This window comes from Gavia stellata, chromosome 10, assembly GCF_030936135.1.
Source record: "Gavia stellata isolate bGavSte3 chromosome 10, bGavSte3.hap2, whole genome shotgun sequence".
NCBI lineage: Eukaryota > Metazoa > Chordata > Aves > Gaviiformes > Gaviidae > Gavia > Gavia stellata.
Genome location: NC_082603.1, coordinates 7,517,861 through 7,536,606, shown reverse-complemented (window position 1 = coordinate 7,536,606; position 18,746 = coordinate 7,517,861). Strand labels below are relative to the sequence as shown.

Genomic DNA, 18,746 nt, shown 5'->3' with positions numbered 1-18,746 from the left:
AGTAACACTTTCAAATGATTATTTGCTTAATTAATGGTAAATTCTTGTGGAAATCCTATCAAAGTACTTGTGACCCCCACATTTAATATCCAATGAGTTCATTATGATTCATGTTTTATTGCCATAAATACCAGAAGAATCCATAATGACTAGGCCATTATTTTCCAGGGCTGCCCTTACTGCTTTAGGCCATTTGGCTATTCCACCTTCAGTCATAAAAAGCTTGATGCTCAAAACTACCAGCATTTGTAGGCCACAACTTTCTGGCACCCCACCAAAACTTTGGTGATTTTTATGAACACGTTTGGCAGAGATCTGTTTTTTCTTTTCTTTCTCTTGCTTTTTCTAGTTAGGGGAATAATTGATGCCTACTGTACCAAGTCATAAGGAAGTCTTTCTTGCAGTGTCTGCTTTTTCTTGTGTGGCCTTCAGTAGTGGTCAAAAATAGCAGAAAAGGTATCACTTCGATGCTTTGGAAAGCTGTTCTCTAGCCAGGTACTGCGCAGGGCTTGAAATTTTTACAGCCAAGTCTCTAAACAATGATTGACTTAAGGCTTTATTCATTAGCATTCGAATGAGTATAAAATAATTTTTAAAAAAAAGTAATCTTGGTACTGGCATATTCAAGTAATAGTCAATAGCTGCAAGTTTATATTTTTGGGAGTGAAGTCCCTATGTAAAAGGATGGCAATTGGCCTGTTGGTGGATTTTTCAGTCTGTCCCTTCTTAACCTTGTATACAATCTTCAGCCTGCAAGATGTTGCTTAGTGTTTAAAACGCTGTAGCTGTTGAATCTGCTCTCTTCCGAGTCTTAGACAAACTAGTTATGCATCATTTCCAGTCAACTTTCTAATAGGCTGTATGCTTCCTAATTGAGTGTGAGATTAACAATTGCATTAAATCATGCTGGCTGTGCTTAAAACAACCACCTCCTCTTGATTTTCTTGAAGCGTTTGATTCTTTGGATTATGAGTTGCCACTGTTCTGCATGACAACTGAAAGAAGTCAGGAGGTTCTGCTTTTTCTCCACCAAAGTGCTTCCATAGGGAAAGTGGGACAGTGAAACTTTCGGAGATCAGCCTGAAATTCTGTCCTTTCTGAGAAATTGAAATTAAACTTAAAATGCATACACCATTAAATACTTAAAAGCTGTTTTAGCTGCACACTGTTTTATTTTAACTTCAGTTCTGTAGTTTGTTTTAATCTCCAGGTTAGTAGAATTCGGGGTTTTTTCCATGTACTCACAATTGAAAAAAACTTCCATGCTGAGTCTGTGAGTTAAATGCTCTAAACCCCTCTTTCTTCCCTGTCTTGACAGTAGGACAGGGGAATTCAGGAAAAATGGGTCAGTTAACTACAGAGCAAGAAGGATCTTAAGTTCAACTCTTCTTGAAACTATAGCTGTCTTTGCTGTGTCATGAAATCTGCCTTATGGAACATAGTTCGGGAGAATGATTTAAGGGCCACTCGCTAAGAACCAACTCATTAAGAATTCATTCAGAGAAAATAAATTTATTTGAAGTCTAGGTACACTTCACACTTTAGGTTGAATATCTAGCTCTTTTTGATTATTTTTGGCAGTTTAGAAACCGAGGCAGTGCTGTTATTTGGCACTGATACCCAAGGTGTTCTTCAGGCATCAGAAAGGTTATTGTGACAGGCTGGACCTTTGAAAAAAGGGGAGAGAGAATTATGCAAAGAGTTTCTTCTCAAAAAACAGGCAGCCTTTGCTGCTACAGTAGGCTATTTTACTTGAAAATAAATTATCAATATTGCCAAATGCGAGGAAATAAACTACTGTTGCTACTAAATGTAAGGCTTTATCTTAACTGATGCTTTATCTTAGCAAAAATGAAGCTTTGCAAAAATAAGGAGGAAAAAAAAAACCCATGAAGGACAGAGGTTAAGCAGCTATAAATGAGCATCATTCTTGTGGACTGCCTGCCAGTTCATACCTGCTGAAGGTCTGGTCCAACTTCACTCTAGTTTCATTTTCCTGTTACTTTTTTGGGGAGTCAAATTTCCTCCCTTTTATACTGGTTTGCCTTTTACTTCACATAGTGTTTCCTGCGTTATCCAGCAAAGCGTAATTGCAATTTGAGTGTTAAATTTGAGTCTTAATGTTTGAGTTTTAAATGGAAGCATGGAAAGAAGTGTTAAGAGCAGTGTAAACAGCTTTTTTTTTCTAGCCCTGTGAAATTTGAGGGCATAATTTACTCTTTAAATTTTTGTATTTGCTTATGAGAACCCTTTAGCTGTATGTATGGCAAGTTTTTTCATGTAATTGTTGGATTTACGATGTCACTACAAGTGAGTATGTAGGTAGGATGACCAGTCACAAGAGAAGCGCAGAAAATAATAAACACTTCGTTTTGTTTGCTTAAAACGGAATGGGCATTCTTTCGCAACTATAGTACTGTCTGTGCTTTTATTTTAATAGCCAGATAGCTTTCAAAGTTGGGCATTATCCTTTCTCTATCTGTTAAGTATGTGGAAGGTTGTGATACAAGTCAGTTATTTTCAAACATATAAGAATCCAGAAGGATCTGAAAGGTCAGCTATGTTTTTGGGTTTGGCATGGGAAAGAATACTTCACTGTTGTATGGCAACTGCCAGGAGGGTTTCATGGGTCTTTTTTGGTAATTCAGTTGAAAAAAGGCACGAATTTGTGTTCTCAGGATAACAGCATCATATCCTTGCTGCTTAAAGGAAATTCCAGCTCCCAATGATGTATGCAGAAGAAAAATTTAACTGTGTTGGTTGCTGTTTGAGGTCTTCTTGCTTTGCCAAAGTTAAACAGATATGTTCTAACTTAGCTTAAATAGAATTGGAAGGTAGGATATTTCTGATCAGCTGTATAAGAACTATGACTATGTTCTGAGTTGGTGACCTTATTACATCCTGGTCTAACTAATATCAATATTCAGATGAGGGTTTTATCTCATGTGTAGCCAGTATCCTGCTAATGTAGGGCTAGAGGAGAGCTCAAAAGAATGCTCAGCACAGATTTCAGCAGTGCGTCACAATCAAACATGTCTGGTTTGTTCTTAACAAACACTTGTACGTTTGTCTAAGCTGGTTTTATAGAACCTTTCAGTTAAATACTTCACAGCCTACTCACATTAACTGCTCCAATTTTTCTTGAGAATCTTTTTCTCTTTGGTAAGTATTAATGTGAAAATATGCTATTGTTATCTTTGAAATGTACAAAACACAAAAGGCACCCACAGGATAATATTATCATTTAGGCTAGTAAAACAATCAGTGTGTAATTTACTAGAAAGGTACTTAATTCCTTCAACACTTTTTAGTGGTAGTTTTTACTTTTCTCCCTGTCCTTTGTGCCTTCTTTATCATTTCAGCATTCACTGTTGTTTCAACAGGAATATCTACAGCTAATTTGGCATTACATTTGATATTTAATTTCCTCGCTGGAAACTGATGAAGGCTTTCTCTGGATAGCCTGTCATTGTTAAGTGTTCCTTTCACAAAATATATTTCTTGCAAAATGGGGTTAAGGAGGTTTTAAAGTGCTGGGAGAGAGGGAGTAGTTAGTGCTGCCTTTGTTCCCTCTTTGCACAAATACATTGCTTATTTGGATAGGCCAGGCAAGACCCTTTCATTGATGTTGCATTTCTGATGTAAATTTTCCCTCTATTAGGATTTTCGTGCTTTCTGTTTTCCCCCTTTAAATGTTTACAATAATTAAAATACCAGGCCTTTATTAATAGATTTTTTTCTCCTTCTAGCAAATGAAAACTACAAACAAGTAGCAATGTGTATTCTGTATCACATAAGCATGGACGATCGCTTTAAATCAATGTTTGCATACACTGACTGTATCCCACAGGTATGTGCTTTTATTTATGATGAGGTCGTAAGATGCATCTTTCCCTGTGCGCTGTCTTTTCTTCACTCATAGCAGAGCTCGCACTGACACCCACAGGTGAAAGTGGGAACAACCACGGTGCGGCTGAGTCGGTGGTGAACCACCTACTCATTGGGCAGTCCGACTGTTCTTGCTGTCTCCTAATGAAAAAGGACCGGTGGCACATTCTCTGTCAGTGCTGCTAACACTTGAGCTGCGTCAATGAATTGGTAAAAATACAGGTGACCTGATGAATTTCTACAGAATATCGGTAGTGATTCTGTGATTTTTGTGAGTGCTTGAAACAGATTAAAGCTTGAGCACAGCAGGTCCTTAGGGAACCTCGTGGAAAGTATTTCCTTTACTCTTTTAGAAGGCATTCTTTTCTGATCCCATTGGGTATCAAAATTTCAGCGTCTCCAGTGTTACAGGATATGAACTGGAAACCAGCCAAGCAGTGTTACGTTGCTAACAAGACAATTCATTTTCCAACTGCAGGCATGCACAACAGGGGAGACTTGAAAACTATGGAAGGCTCTTCACTGGTCTTTCAGGCTACAGTTTGTTGCATAACTTTTTGTCCCCAGTCATAGTCTTTGATCCAAGCACAGACACAATATCATGGGGTTTTGGGATTTGTTTTGGGTTTTGTGTGTATGTGTTTTGTGTGTTTTGTTGTTTGTTTTTTTTAACAAGTACCAAATCCTCTTTTACTGATCACTTTCTCAGTCCTGATGAGGCTGGAATTGAGAAAGCCTGTATTGCATAAGTATAAAAGCTCGCCGGTAGCTTTTTCAGAATTGCACCACGATATCTTCTTTTCTGCCAAACATGTTTTTAACATCAAATACATCCAGAATGGGAAGTTGCCATGGAAAGTTTTCAGAATGTTTCTGGTCATTATCTCATGACAAAAATGGTGATGTTTTTCCGAATACAGGAGGATTTTGGAGAATCGAGGGGGGAGAACTGGTGGGAATAACTAGTACATTTTACAAAATGGTCTTGTAAACATCCTGCTGGCTACCTTTTCTGCCACAAGAAGCAACTATATATTAAGGCATTTGCATGATATAAGGGACCTGCTTTGTTCTGAGCAGTTGCCAGCCAAAGCAGAATTCATGCACTGTGTGTCAGGGCTCACTTATGACGTGCTTTCAGGGAATCTTGGCATGGCTTTTAGATCCCCAGTGCCAAATGTAAAGAGCTGTGGAAACTTCAGTGATATCATACTCTGAGCTTTGGTGAACATCATTGTTCTGATAGGGAGTGACTGTTCAAAGTAGGGCTTACAGAGCTGTATCCAAAGACTAATGGAGCAGGAAACAAGTCCGCTGTCTTCTTTGGACTTCAGCTATAACTACAAAATTCAAAGGATACCTATGGCTATTGATGCTTCAGTGGTCGATGTAATTATTCACAGATCACATCTGTTGCCTGTTCAAAAAAGACAAGCTGGACAATCAGAGCTTAAATTTTATTAATGAATGTTCAAAATTAGGACAGTTAATAAAGACGACAGAGGTAGCAGAAAACATGGGGAAGTGGATAAGACATCAGGAGAAGAAAATGACCTTTTTAAAATGACTCCCTACCATCTGATTCTACCCTGAAAAACCAAATTCTCTTTTCAATAGTAGTACGTGCTCTTCTGTGGGTTTGTTTCCTTTTGAGGAAAGGTGTACATCTAAACTGGCAAATACTCAATAATGAATGTTTAGCTGTTGTAAAAGGTGATTGGAAAATCCATCCCCTGTTGTCATTTTGAGCAGGCGAAGTGCTTGACAAGGGCTTGCGCGTGCTGTCCCAGGTAAACATTCTTGTGGATTGGAGGAGTTAGTGGGTGCTATTCTAGTAACAGTTAAAAGTGAGTATTAACAGTTCATTCTTGTTTAGACCTCAGCAATGCGTGTTTTGTTTAAATAGGTGCAAATGCCATCCAGATGCTTATAAAAGCCTTTATTGGTAATAACCTGGCCAATCAAAGGGCATGGTTAGGCAGTGATGTCATGGTGATATTTAATATTTTACCGCAGAGCAGTGTGCAAGGTTCTCCGCAGCTACCCACATGTTTTCCACCACAGTTGTCCTGTTTGGCCCCTCTTTGATCTATAAGCTTCTTTTCAGCTTAATGCTGGTAAACGTCCTCTCTTGACAGCACCCTTTGCTCCTGTCCGCCATTATCTGCTGAAGTTCAGAAACCAGAGCATCACTTCAAACAGCAGAGTTAGGGAGTAGCCGGTCAGGAGAGATTCCTGAGGCATGCAGTTCTGGCATAATCATTCAAAGATGTTTGAGCTGGGCTTGGGGAGGGGGTTGGACAGAGGTGTATGTGAACAGAGAGCTGTGGGGGTTGGCCTCTGGTCACTGGTAAATAAGTGAAGGCAGGTGCCAGAGAGTCTAGACACAGTGATTTCAGTCCTGGTCTGTGGTATCTGATACTCAATATGGGACTTGTCTGATTGAACACTACTGCCTCTTCATTGCACATGCTGCAGTCTTTTTACTGCCTTCCTGTTAAATCAGTAAAAGATGACAATGGACATAGTAAAAGCAGAACAAATTTAATTTTAATATTTCCTATTTGGCAGCAATTACTCTTCCTTTTGAAGTGGCACAAGAAGCAATCAAATTAAATGAAGACATAATGGGAAACATGGAGCTTGTACGAAACTATTATTTTAAAATTTGAACGGCTTTAATTGAAACTGGATATATTTTTTCTTTTTATAGAGAAGTAGTTCAGCAATTAACAGTGTAATCCCATCTTGTTAAACATCTAATTTCCAGATTTTGTATTGTGTAAGTAATGAGAATGTTTCCCTTCAAATTATTTGAAGGGTTTTAAAAATCTGTTTTTAAAGGTTTTGTAACAGAAGAGTTGCAGGGGGTGATTTCTGAATGCTCGTGTTCTACTTGTTAAGTGGCAACTTTCTTCTCTGGTTAATTCCCGCTTATGTGACTGTCAGGCTTACGGATTTAATAAATTAGGGATTTTGTAATTTCTTAAAACAACCGTGGGATATCTGATTCTACCTTTTTAAGAAGGGGAAGAAGAAATCAATGATAGTTTTTAAATCAGTACATGAAACTCCCAGAAAAAGAGATGAATAACTGTGTTGTAACATAAATATTTTTTTATTTTGAGTCCATTTGGAATGACAGCCTGCTATCTGATAATAGATAAACATACAGAATTGCTGTAGTAGAATACTTTGGAGTCAAATTCCTGCAATCCTATTGTTCCTTCACCCACCCCCCCCCCACCCCCCAAATGGGTTGTTCACAAGCTTTCTGTAGTTTTTAATGCATTACAAACTGTCTTTCCACCAGGGGGCAAGCACACAAACATTTAATGACTAGCTGTTGCTTTCTTCTCCCCCCACCCCTTTTTGACACAAACTGAGCTACATTTTTTTGTACCTTATGTCCTGCTTATCTGTAGGTTCAGTTGTTTCTACTTCCAGTAATCTCAGTCTTGTCATCGTGCTTCTTTGCATTATAATCTTGATGTGTTTTATGAACTGAGCAGGTTTTAGGAACAAATAGGGTGATGTCCTGCAGCCCTTCAGTGAGGAAGCCATGAAATTTGTCTGCCGTGGTTGGAAACGAAGAAAAAGAAACTGATGTATTTGAGTCACATTTGTATATTCAATATGCCATTTCAAAAAATGTTCATATTGAACAAAACAAGACTAGATAGCCTGTGATGTAATGGACAATACAGGTGTCAGGTGATGCCATAAAATGATGGCAATCCATAGGTTATTCACCTAAGGAATCAACTGGGAATTAACTAACACTTACTAAACAGTTGGAACAGGATTATAGGCGTCTGTCTACTTACGTTAACCCAGGTTGTTCTGCCCCATTACCAAAAGAATAGGACTACTACTGAGAAGTCTTTGGTATGTGGTAGTGTTCAGCTCTAGTAATGGAAGCTGCAAAGATAAAGCATGTTGCTACAGATACAGCTAATTTACCTATCAATGGAGTAATCTCAAAGCAAAATAGTAGTAGAATTATTCTGCAATTAAGTATCTGTTTAGAGTCATAATTTTATTAAACAACCAGGTATTAATCTGACTTTCTGTGGAACTAAGTTTTGGGGTTTTTTTCCTGTATTAAGTCTACCTAAACTCTCAAAACAAATTTATCCACTCACAACCTTAAAAAAACAGTAGAAATAAAAAATTCTGTGGTAGCAATAAAATGTAACTAACCCAAGTTAATTTAAGGTGATGAGTGACTGCTATTTTTGGCACTTTATAAGCATTGTTATCCCTAAATAATGGAACTATACATCTTGTGTCCTTGACATTTATAACTTTACTGTTCCTGTAGAAATGCTAAATATTAATTTTTAAAAAAATAACCTACTGTAGTTGACATCATAACATTGCTCTTCTCATGCTTTGGAAAGACTAAGGACTTAAGTGTGTTTGTGTTTTTCTTGGCAGTTAATGAAGATGCTTTTTGAATGTCCTGATGAGCGAGTTGACCTGGAACTTATTTCTTTCTGTATTAACCTTGCTGCTAACAAAAGAAATGTACAACTTATCTGTGAAGGTAACTATACTGAGATTTTACTGTTTTCTTGGAGACGACAACACTTATATATTTACCTACATATAAATTATGCATATTTGAATTATTTATAAATGTATATGTGTATATGCATTTTTTAAAAATAAAATGCACCTGTTGGGGTAGTGATTGCAAGCAAATGGCCATATGCTCCCCAAAATTGGTCTTGGTGGCAGGAGTGACACTGAGTAGCCACACATGCCGACATCTCTCTTATGTGCATGTAGTTCTGTAAAACACACTGACATTACTGTGGGAAACGATGGCTGTATGGAGAGATCAAGATTTTTGTTCTACCTGATGCCTGAAGTCTATCTTCAGCTAATGAGTTTCACCTGCCAGCATCAAATTAATAGCACAGTGATGTCATTTAGTTGCATCTTTCCATTAGTTTTTTTTAATTGAGCATCTTTTGGGTTCTAGTATTTTGTTATGTGGTATAGATGGGTTTTGCATTTTGTTTAGTAGCTTTCTAGATTGCTTGTAAAGTTTAATTATTTTCATACTAGCAGTTTTATGTGAAACATTATTATTCAGTAGCTCTAATTTTTACTTGTGCTCAAAATTTTCACTATGAACTATTGCAGTAAGGTACTAGACTTTAAGAGGGACAATTGCAATCAATGGATTCTATGGCCAGCAATTCCCCTTTAAAATTCTGTGAATAGCTCTGTAGAAGGGGGAGCAGGGAGATCTGGTTTTATATTAAAAGTAGAAATGAAATTCCAGCTAGTAGCACTTACTAGATAGGCAAGGTGATCTTTTGGAAACATAACGGTAACAGTAGGGCTTGCCCTGTGCAATCAAGTACTTCAGGTCTGTGTATGTCTGTCGTGTATTCCCACATAATAATCTACATGACTGGTAAAAAAATCTTTTAAAACCATAACAATGTATTTATTCCATGGAGTGGGGAGAGAAGTCACTGAGCTAGCAGCAACAGCAGTGCTACATCTCCATTAACTGCTCTTGATGATAGGATAATGGTTCAGATCTAGAACCTTTCTTGGTCTGAATAAGTAACTAGAGCACACCTGAAGCATTTAGTTATTTATCTGACTTTTTAAGTGTCCCACCAGTGTACATATGGTCATAGTAGTTGTTTTAGAGAAACTATAGAATTTATACAGAGCAGGTCTGGTCTTTTCAACTTAAACTTGGAAGAATAAAATAGTTCCTGCTTAGATTCTTCACTTTTTCCTTTTAAACTTCTAGAAGTTAAACCTGGAGTTTTTTGTGTGTGGTGTTGTTTTTTGATCAGCCAATACTTTCCTCATTTTTTTTAATTTGGAGGATTTCCTAAGTGTTTGTTTCTTTTCAGGAAATGGTTTGAAAATGCTAATGAAGCGGGCTTTGAAATTTAAGGACCCTTTGTTAATGAAGATGATCCGGAATATTTCACAACATGATGGGCCAACTAAAAGCCTGTTTATTGCAAGTATTACTTATTACCTAATGTGATCTCTTATTCTTCCTACTGGAAAAGACTGGCTTTGGAGAGCTGCTGTGTTTTGTCTTTACAGGGTGTCCAGTTTAAGTTTTCTTGGCTGTCATGCATTGATTTATGTTTTGTTTTATAAGGCTATCTTAGTTGGTAGATCAGGGTTTGGATCCCTCACTACAGGCAAAACAGATCTTCAGCTGTATCCAGTAAGTCCCTGTTCCAAAACAAATACATAAAAACAAGCAAAGAAAAAACCCCCCACCCCAACTGCTGGAGTGTACACCATAACAATTAATGGTTATCCTAAATTGCTGCTTTTAGAGCTAGAAGGCAAAATAAAGTGGTTTTTTTCCCCTGTGCCAAGTGTTTTGTATAAGTGGATATTTTAAAATTTTGAATACTTAATATTGTTAACCATGTAAAGCTGCCCTTTCAAAAGAAGGGGGGGGGAACACAACATCCTGATTGTGGAAATTTAAAATGTACTGTTAAAATGAGGACTGAATATAAAATTGTCTTAAAGCAGTATGGAATTAGTAAGTAGAATCCGTGATTCCCCTGTTCATGTCCCCAGAAAATCTTGCAGTTATTTTTTAGAATCTTTAGGAAGATGATTCCATTACTGTCATTAATGCAGTATGGTATTTGCTATCATCTTTCCCTTATTTTCTAAAAGCTTTCTCAGACTGTGTGTGTAGTAGCTACTTTTGGAACATCTGAACAAATCATCTACATCTCTTGAAAGTGAAAGGATGGAAAGGAAGAATGCTGAAATGTTTTCTTGGATTATTCTACAACTGAAATTGAAACTGCCTTATTAGCCCTCATTTCAGGAGAAAAGTCTCCTTAGTGTTCTTTTGAGAACTAGTTTTGATTTGACCAAGTTGTGAGTTCTTCCGAACCCCAGATTATTCACCTGTAAAGTTTGTTGCTGTATTTTCTTTAGGATTATGTTGGTGATCTAGCAGCTCAAATATCAAATGATGAAGAGGAGGAATTTGTGATTGAATGCCTGGGAACACTTGCAAATTTGACTTTACCAGATCTGGACTGGGAACTTGTTCTGAAAGAGTACAAACTGGTTCCGTACCTCAAGGATAAATTAAAACCAGGTCTGTACAAAGTTTGGTTAGTGTTTCAAAGTAGAGTCTCTTGAAGAATATTTAGACTGCCCTTTCAGAGTAGAGTCTGTTTACCTTTATAATTTGTGATTGTTTGGGGAAACATAGCACTGAAGAACAGAATCCTATCCACAGATAAATATACAACTGCAATGAGATTAAGAATTTCTAAGAGGTAACACTTTCTGCCCTCTGACTTACCAGGTTCTGCAGAAGATGACCTTGTTTTGGAAGTGGTGATAATGATTGGAACAGTTTCTATGGATGACTCTTGTGCTGCTCTGCTGGCGAAATCTGGAATCATCCCTGCGCTTATTGAGCTTCTAAATGGTATATTGCCATATTTGACTTTTCAGGTCTTGATTTTCAGAGAAGTTTAGTTGATGTAGCTGTGCTGTAACTGAATGCACCATTCATTTTCTCTGCAAGGCAGGGGTAGGTGTTTTGTATATGAAGGGATAAGTAACTACTCTGTTATTGATAGAGAGATACTTACTAGCAGTGTACCAGATTTGATTTTTCCCACACCTCCACACTTCTTGCTGCAATCTGTGGTCTTTCTACTTGACTGGAACAGAGAAGAAAACACTCATTTTATGTTGTCAGGAGATGAAATCTCATGTGTACCACTGAACTGTCTAGCTGACATGTAAGAGCTGGGCTTTCTCTAAGTGTCGAGAGCTTCTAGTTGTGAGATCTGAAATTGTGGGGTTTTTTCCTTGCAGCTCAGCAGGAAGATGATGAGTTTGTCTGCCAGATCATCTATGTATTTTATCAGATGGTCTTCCACCAAGCCACCAGAGATGTCATTATCAAGGAAACCCGTATCCTTTTAAAGATTAAACATCTAGAATTATAGCTCTTGAACATCACTGGTATTTGGCCTATATTTCTCTTGCATAAACCGCCTGATCTCAGAGGTTTCTTTGTAAATGGTTTATTTCAGTTGACGAAAAAATCCAAGCAGCCTAGGCATGTAGAGGGACTGCAAGATTAGTAGTAAGGACTAGAAGTTAGTTTGCTTTGAAACAGGGAGGGGGGTAGGAGGGGAATCACTGGACCAGATGACCCATTAGTTCCTATCCAATCTGAATTACTGTATGAATTTGTTTTGCAAATCATAGTCAAAATCATAGTCTGTAGCAAAACTTACATAGAGCATAGACAAACTTCTTGCACTGCACCATTATACATATATATTGCATAATGTGAAGTTATGTGCATTAAAATACTTTAATGGCATTCTCTTTTTGTCCAGACAAAAAATGCCTGCTCTGTATTTGTCGTCCACCTAATTTTTCTTTAAATTTTATGTTTGGCATAAGTCTCCCATCTTCTTCCCACTGTAGAGACTTCGATTTCTGTTCCTGGCTTTCCTCCTTCTCCTTTTTTCACCTGTCTGTTGATACTGAATCTGTTCTTCAGTTTCCTCATGTCATGGATCTGTTCATTTTTTTTGTATGGTACTTTTAACTCTTAGTCAGTCTCTACTACTTATTCTTTCAATCACTGCTGATGTTGAGCTCATTCAGATGATCCGACAACTGTGGAAAGAGGCACTAGCTGCCTTTGTGGGCCTTAACTGAATGTTAAATTTTATTGAAACAAAGAATAGGTTGAACGGACCCCTTGTAGGGATAGCAGATTAGTGATTACCTTGCTAACAATACAAGGACTACTACTTAATGTCCTTTTTCCTTTAAGCTCTGTGGAATATCTGAGAAGCCATTTGGGATGTTGTTCTTTGTCTCCTCTTTGGACTCCTGGGTGGCTAGCTTTAAGAAAAAAAAATAATTAGGAAATTGCATCTCGCTTTATATCTGTAATGATAAAGCACCAACATTTGAACAACACTTTTCTCACTCAAATTGAACAAGACTAGTATAATGCTATCACTTGCACAATAGATTATCTTCAGTATTTTTGAGACAAATACATTGGAAACCATTTTTTTAAAACAAGAAAACTCCCTAAAGATTACAAAAGTAACAGTCTCAAAAGATTAAACCGTTCCACAGACTCTATGCCTTTTGGACTAACACGTTAGGTGCATGAATTTCCTGTAACAGGTCAGAATGTATTTTCTTTGTAAGGGGCATGTAATTTTTCTTCAGCAATTTTGAAGAATATTTGGGTATCTAAAATGTGATTTAAAAAAGTGGTTGGGGGAAGGCGGCTGAACTTCTGAACCTCACATGTGATGGAAAATTCCTGACTACAGTTCTTAATGAAATTTGCAGTTGGAAGAACCCAGGGCTATGGAAAAAAATAGCTTTTATCCTTAACAGTTTCTTTCCAGAGGCTCCAGCATATCTTATAGACCTGATGCATGATAAAAATGCTGAGATTCGCAAAGTTTGTGACAACACTCTGGATATTATAGCGGTACGTCTGATTTTTTTATCATCTGTCCTTCAAGAACCTCTTTACATGAGATAATTCTAAAACAACTAAGTAACAATAACGTGCAAATTGAGAATATTTTTCTTGTGCAACTTTCTAATCACATAGGTAAAAGATCAATTTTTATGGGACAATGACAATCATTAATCTAGGTGGTGTACCAAACTTCCAGAAACTGCGCATATACTTCGAAAATTCCTACCAGTTAGCTTTACGCTACAAACACTTGTAAAGAGTGCTTTTATACTTAAATTAATCACATTATATATGTATGTCAAGCTTTCATTATTTCTTAGTTCTCGAAAGAACTGGCTTTTGTTACCTAGTAGCTTTTATTCAGCTTTTCTACATCGCCTGATGCCAATATTTGTTTCAAAAAGAAAATGTGGGCGGCGATCCTGAAGCTGGTTGTTTTCTGCTGGGGGAACAGTCAGTGTAATATTGAACTCTTTGATATTGTGAACTCTTTGATATTGTCTTCAACTCTTGGATAGGTTTCCTTCAGCTACATTACTTAGTTTGTCCAACTATCCATTGATCACAATAAACTTTTGGGACAGTTGTTTTGTATTAAATTGCTAACTTGGAAATAAGAAAGAATGCTAGATTATGAAGTGCTATTGCTTTATCAGCTCTTACAGCATGTATAATCTGCTTCTGGGGATCCTTGACTCTAGAAGCATTAATATTTTCTATGGTATTCCTCATTGAAGTAAAGACATTGTGAAACTTACTCCACTTAAGTTGCATTTCATTGTTACAATTCCTCCTGGCCTGTTTAATTTGATTGACTTCTATTGACAAAAAGAAATTTCAGCGTTTTGTAGTGTCTTAAGATTGTACAGACTATACATCCTTTTGGATATAGAGTAGCTATCATGAAATTAAATCTTATAGCCAAAGATAATTTAACTATGAGTCAAGAGCAGTGTCTTTGACTACCTTAATGCTTTTCCTATCATCTACTTAGTTTCTTCTTTAGTTGAATTACGCATATTGCAGCTTGTTCTCTTAATGCTTTTCCTATCATCTACTTAGTTTCTTCTTTAGTTGAATTACGCATATTGCAGCTTGTTCTCTGCAAGGTTTAATATAGCATAAGATCTAACTTACGCTGCACAATACTATAGTCTGTTTTGTCTTTTTCTGTTATGCTCATTAGTAATGCCTTCTAGTTTAATATTAAAAAAAAAAATCTAAAAAAAGAAGGAAAATGACATAACATTTCCTGTGTTGGAGTTCTTTTTATCTGGCTCTCATTTTGCTTCATGGAGGTATGGAATGAAAATAGTGCTCCATGTCGAGAGTTGCCATTGATGTTCATTAAGGGCAAGATTTCAACTAAGATGAATTTGCATTTAATACTTATTTATGATGCGCATTATGTTCAGCTTACCAAGATCACGTATTTCCAGAAACATCTCCAGTGGAAACAGTAGAAACATTTTTATCTTCTGGGTGAGGCCAGGCAATCCGAGTGCTTCCAATGCTTGTTTTATCTTGGGGCCAGTGCAAATTCCAAGTGTGTCAGGTGTTGATTTGTTCATAGGGAGGAGCTTTACAACATGGTACATAGTAGTATCTAGTTACTGAAAAATTGTTAGTAATATTATTAAGCAACATTTATAGAATCTAGAAGAAGAAATACATTAAGACATAGCTTCATATGCAGTTTTAACATCTGAGTAAAATGTACTTGGCTTTTTTTCTTCCTAAGAGGTAATCTTTATACCACCAGTGAGTAAATAAGGAGTGCTATGATAATGGATGGGAAAAGCTTCTCAACTTGTGTGAAGCACTGGACAAAACTTCTAGGGCCTTGAGGAAGAATAAAGGGAGGAAATCATGTAGTACTGCTGTTACTGGGGGTAGGGAAGAAGATATCAAGCACATACTGAGAGTAGTTTATGTGCTGGTAAACCGTTTTTTTCTTTGGTTGTGGAGCAATGCCACACTTAGAATGGTGTTCACTGGTAAGTTAGGAGAGTTCCCTTTGTGAGAAGGTCTCTTTAGCTTTATTACCTAGCTGTTGGTTTATAAGTTGCATAAACCATAACTAATACCATGCTGCTGTGGGGAACGGGTAGCACAATATGCCCTCCTTTCTGGAAGACAGAGAGAACCACTAATTGATTGCTTTCTCAGCGATGTTGTAAGCTGGTTGCACATTGTCTCCCAGTACCAAAAATCACAGGCAAAAAAGGCAACACATTCTAGATGGTGATGGGAGAAAATATGAAAACAGTAAGTTATCAGAACCTCAGATCTTGGTAGGTGTTTCGCTGTTCAGCTCAGAGGGTATGGTAAAGCAGCCTGTAAACACTGAGGTGTTTGGTTGTGTGGCAATTTTACACATCCAGTGCCTTCTGAGGTGTCTGAACAGACAGTGTCTAAGATTGGTGAAACTTCTTATGTGAGCTAAATCCACAACAAGAAAAACTTAAGTTTTCAGTCTTGTTTTTCCATATGTGCTGACAGGATTAGTTCCTCTGATGATGGAAATCAGAAACTAGATGTTGGAGAAAAGAGATTTGAAAGTAATTTTTTCTCAGGGAGACAAATGCTTCTTTCACTCGTCAATAAGCTCTATATACTGTGATTGAAATAACACTGAAGAAAAATCAGATGCCTTATAAGCCTTAGGGGAGATATGCTTTCTGTAGTAAAGTAATTGTCACAGAAATTATGGAAATGTTACACTAGTGATGATTTGTTTAATATAGCTTGGCTGGACTCTGCCATTGATGAACTGAAACAGATGTGCTTCTTTAGCATAGTATGTACTGGGGAGTCTTGGCTTTGCACTAGTAGATGCAAGATATCCCTTTTGTCGAAAAGAAAGTCTGCGTTGATAATTTAGGAATACTTCAGTCTTGTCATGTGCCGAATCTTGACACCAAGCAGCTAGTTTAGTGTACTTGTACACCTAAAGCGGGACAAGTTGCATGGCTCAGCTGAAAGCCTGGGATCAACAGCTGGTGTAGGAGTCTCAGGCAAATAAAGTTCCCTTTTCTCTGACTCAGAAGCCTGGACACCTGCAACTCAAAGCTTGCGGAAAGAAATGTCAGCTTACTCAAGATAGTTTTACTCTGTTCGCCTCGGCCAATCTTATCAAGAGCTGAGGGGGTTATTTATATTTTGGGTTCCTCATCCTTTTTCTGTTCCTAGCTCAGTCTTATGGTGGTTAAATGATTTTCCTCATTTATTCAAAGGGTATTTAATTAACCAGAACCAGATCCTTGGACTGCATAGTCAGAGCCTTCCCCCTCCCCGATTTCCCATCATTTTCCTATTCAGTGTTTTTACAGCTTTGAATCCAGGCCTGCTGTACCATCATGTTTCCTCATGATCAAGAGTGGATTATTATGCTTCCTGCAGAAGCAAAACATCTTCTAGATAGCTACAGCATTGTCCACATGATTTAGGAAGGGCCTCATGCCTAAGGTGTTTTTCTATCTCTTGTTCTTCGCCCCAAATATTTGTAATGAATGCCAAATAATGTCTGCCTCATTTGGAAAGCTGTGTTAATGAACAGCTTGCATCTTTCCATGTTAACTAAGTGCCCTGACACAAATCCTCCATGTTGGGAATGCTGGAATTTCACATAAGAAGCAGGAATGTGCTGTGAACCCTCAGTGCTCTGGGAGTTGGGGCCAGCTGTGGAAGATGTTGGCCAGCTCTCTTAGTATCAAGGAAGAGCAGACCACAGGGATCTGGTAAGGGCTTTATTTGAATAGGCAGCATACTCTGAAAATAGATAACCTTTGACTCCAGCTTGGTGTCCTCTTTCCGTGAAGAGTGCTGTAGTCACTCCAGGAAAAAAGGTTCACCCTTCACTTTTCAAGACTCCCCCTTTCTGTGGTGTCTCCTGTTCCCCTGTTATCCTCATAACAATCATGAATACAGAGAGATGGGCAGAAGAGCAGCTAGGGTGTGGGGCTGCAGGCGGAACTGGTGACACATGTTTTCACTGATCAACTTAATGCATTGTTAAATTTGCAATCAGTCTGCTCTGGTGCTAGTAGCTTTTTTTTGTGTCAGAGTGTGCATCCAGCAGGACAAGCTCTACCTGGACTAGAAGAATAACCACACTGCAGGCAGCATTAGATAGGGCAGGCATGTCCTGATGGTTTTATGTGAAGACGAAAAACAATCTTGGACAGATTTCTTGCTAGCGTTGGTGCTTGCTTTTTGGAGTTGTAAGACTAGGAAGGTGAGCCAAACCACTGATCTCTGTTACTTTCATGACAGCTTGCCAATGATGTACCTTACATTCCTCCAAAAGGGGGAGAAAAAATTTCTCTCTTTACCTATGGACAGTATAGGTATCCTGGTGGATGGTGTGCATTTTATGTAGGCACCTAAATTTAGGGGGCATGAATGTTTACTCTTTTCTTTGCCTTGCCATTGGTTTACTGTCACAGGTTTCTGTTAGCTTCCCATCAGAATATATTTAGTGATGAACCTGATTGCAAAGGAGTGACTTTGGGTTGCACAGGTGTAAGCACAGGTAGAAGGATTTTTTTGGCCTGTGAATGAATTGCCCTCTGGTGGTACTTACCCTAAGGTAGGTGTTGTAGACACCTGCAGAAGGTGATCCATAACATCTGTTTCTCTCCTTGGTTTATAGAGGCACATAGTTCAAATGACATGCCTAACTTTTGGATAGCTAGACAAGATAAATCTTTTCTTTCTAAATGGTTAATTTAACCTTTCATGTAAACTGTGTGTTTTGGGGATGGTTAAATAATGAAGAATGTAACGTATCACCAAGTACAGCCTTGAACATAATGAGTATTCTACTTACTGTATAGCAGTTCTAGTTTAGTATGAGGAATCACATCAAATGAACCCTATTACAGACCCAATTAAAGGGCAACCACATTAAAGTGAAAAGGAAAATCTGTTTTTCATCAGCTGTGAGAGAACACAAAGCAGATCTGTGTAGCTCTATGTTATCCTATAGTGTGTTAATCAGATACAAGGTGTGACGGAAGCCAGTGACAAAGGGGACCCCTGATAGGGAACAGACACGCTCTGATAATAGGCCAGTTAACGCTTCATAATATTTCAATGGTTCAGTAGTAAACAAAGTTGGAAGTAGAACTTCAAAAAGGATGGCACATTCCTCGCAGAGTCGAACCATACATCTTCTATGACACTTTTGGATTTATGGAAACCGAATGTTAAAACCAGTGATGTCAGGGAGCTCCAAAGAGAATAAAATCAACCTTCAGGATTCCTCCTTTTATGTTTCTGAACATGCAATACTGGAGGGGGGGGGGGGGGGGGGCGGCGCAGGGAGTTGGAGAATAGGCATGTT

General features: G+C 37.9%; 1 protein-coding gene across 2 annotated transcripts in view; it reads left to right on the top strand.

The window, feature by feature from the left end:
• KIFAP3 (kinesin associated protein 3) overlaps window positions 1-18,746 on the top strand; it is a 71,375-nt gene that overhangs the window by 24,358 nt on the left and 28,271 nt on the right. For both annotated transcript variants that reach the window (XM_059821800.1, XM_059821799.1), the window contains 7 exons: window positions 3,750-3,850; window positions 8,329-8,437; window positions 9,777-9,889; window positions 10,846-11,011; window positions 11,225-11,350; window positions 11,746-11,844; window positions 13,320-13,405. In XM_059821800.1, coding sequence (XP_059677783.1) covers window positions 3,750-3,850; window positions 8,329-8,437; window positions 9,777-9,889; window positions 10,846-11,011; window positions 11,225-11,350; window positions 11,746-11,844; window positions 13,320-13,405 — 800 coding nt within the window. The remainder of the gene's footprint in view (window positions 1-3,749; window positions 3,851-8,328; window positions 8,438-9,776; window positions 9,890-10,845; window positions 11,012-11,224; window positions 11,351-11,745; window positions 11,845-13,319; window positions 13,406-18,746) is intronic.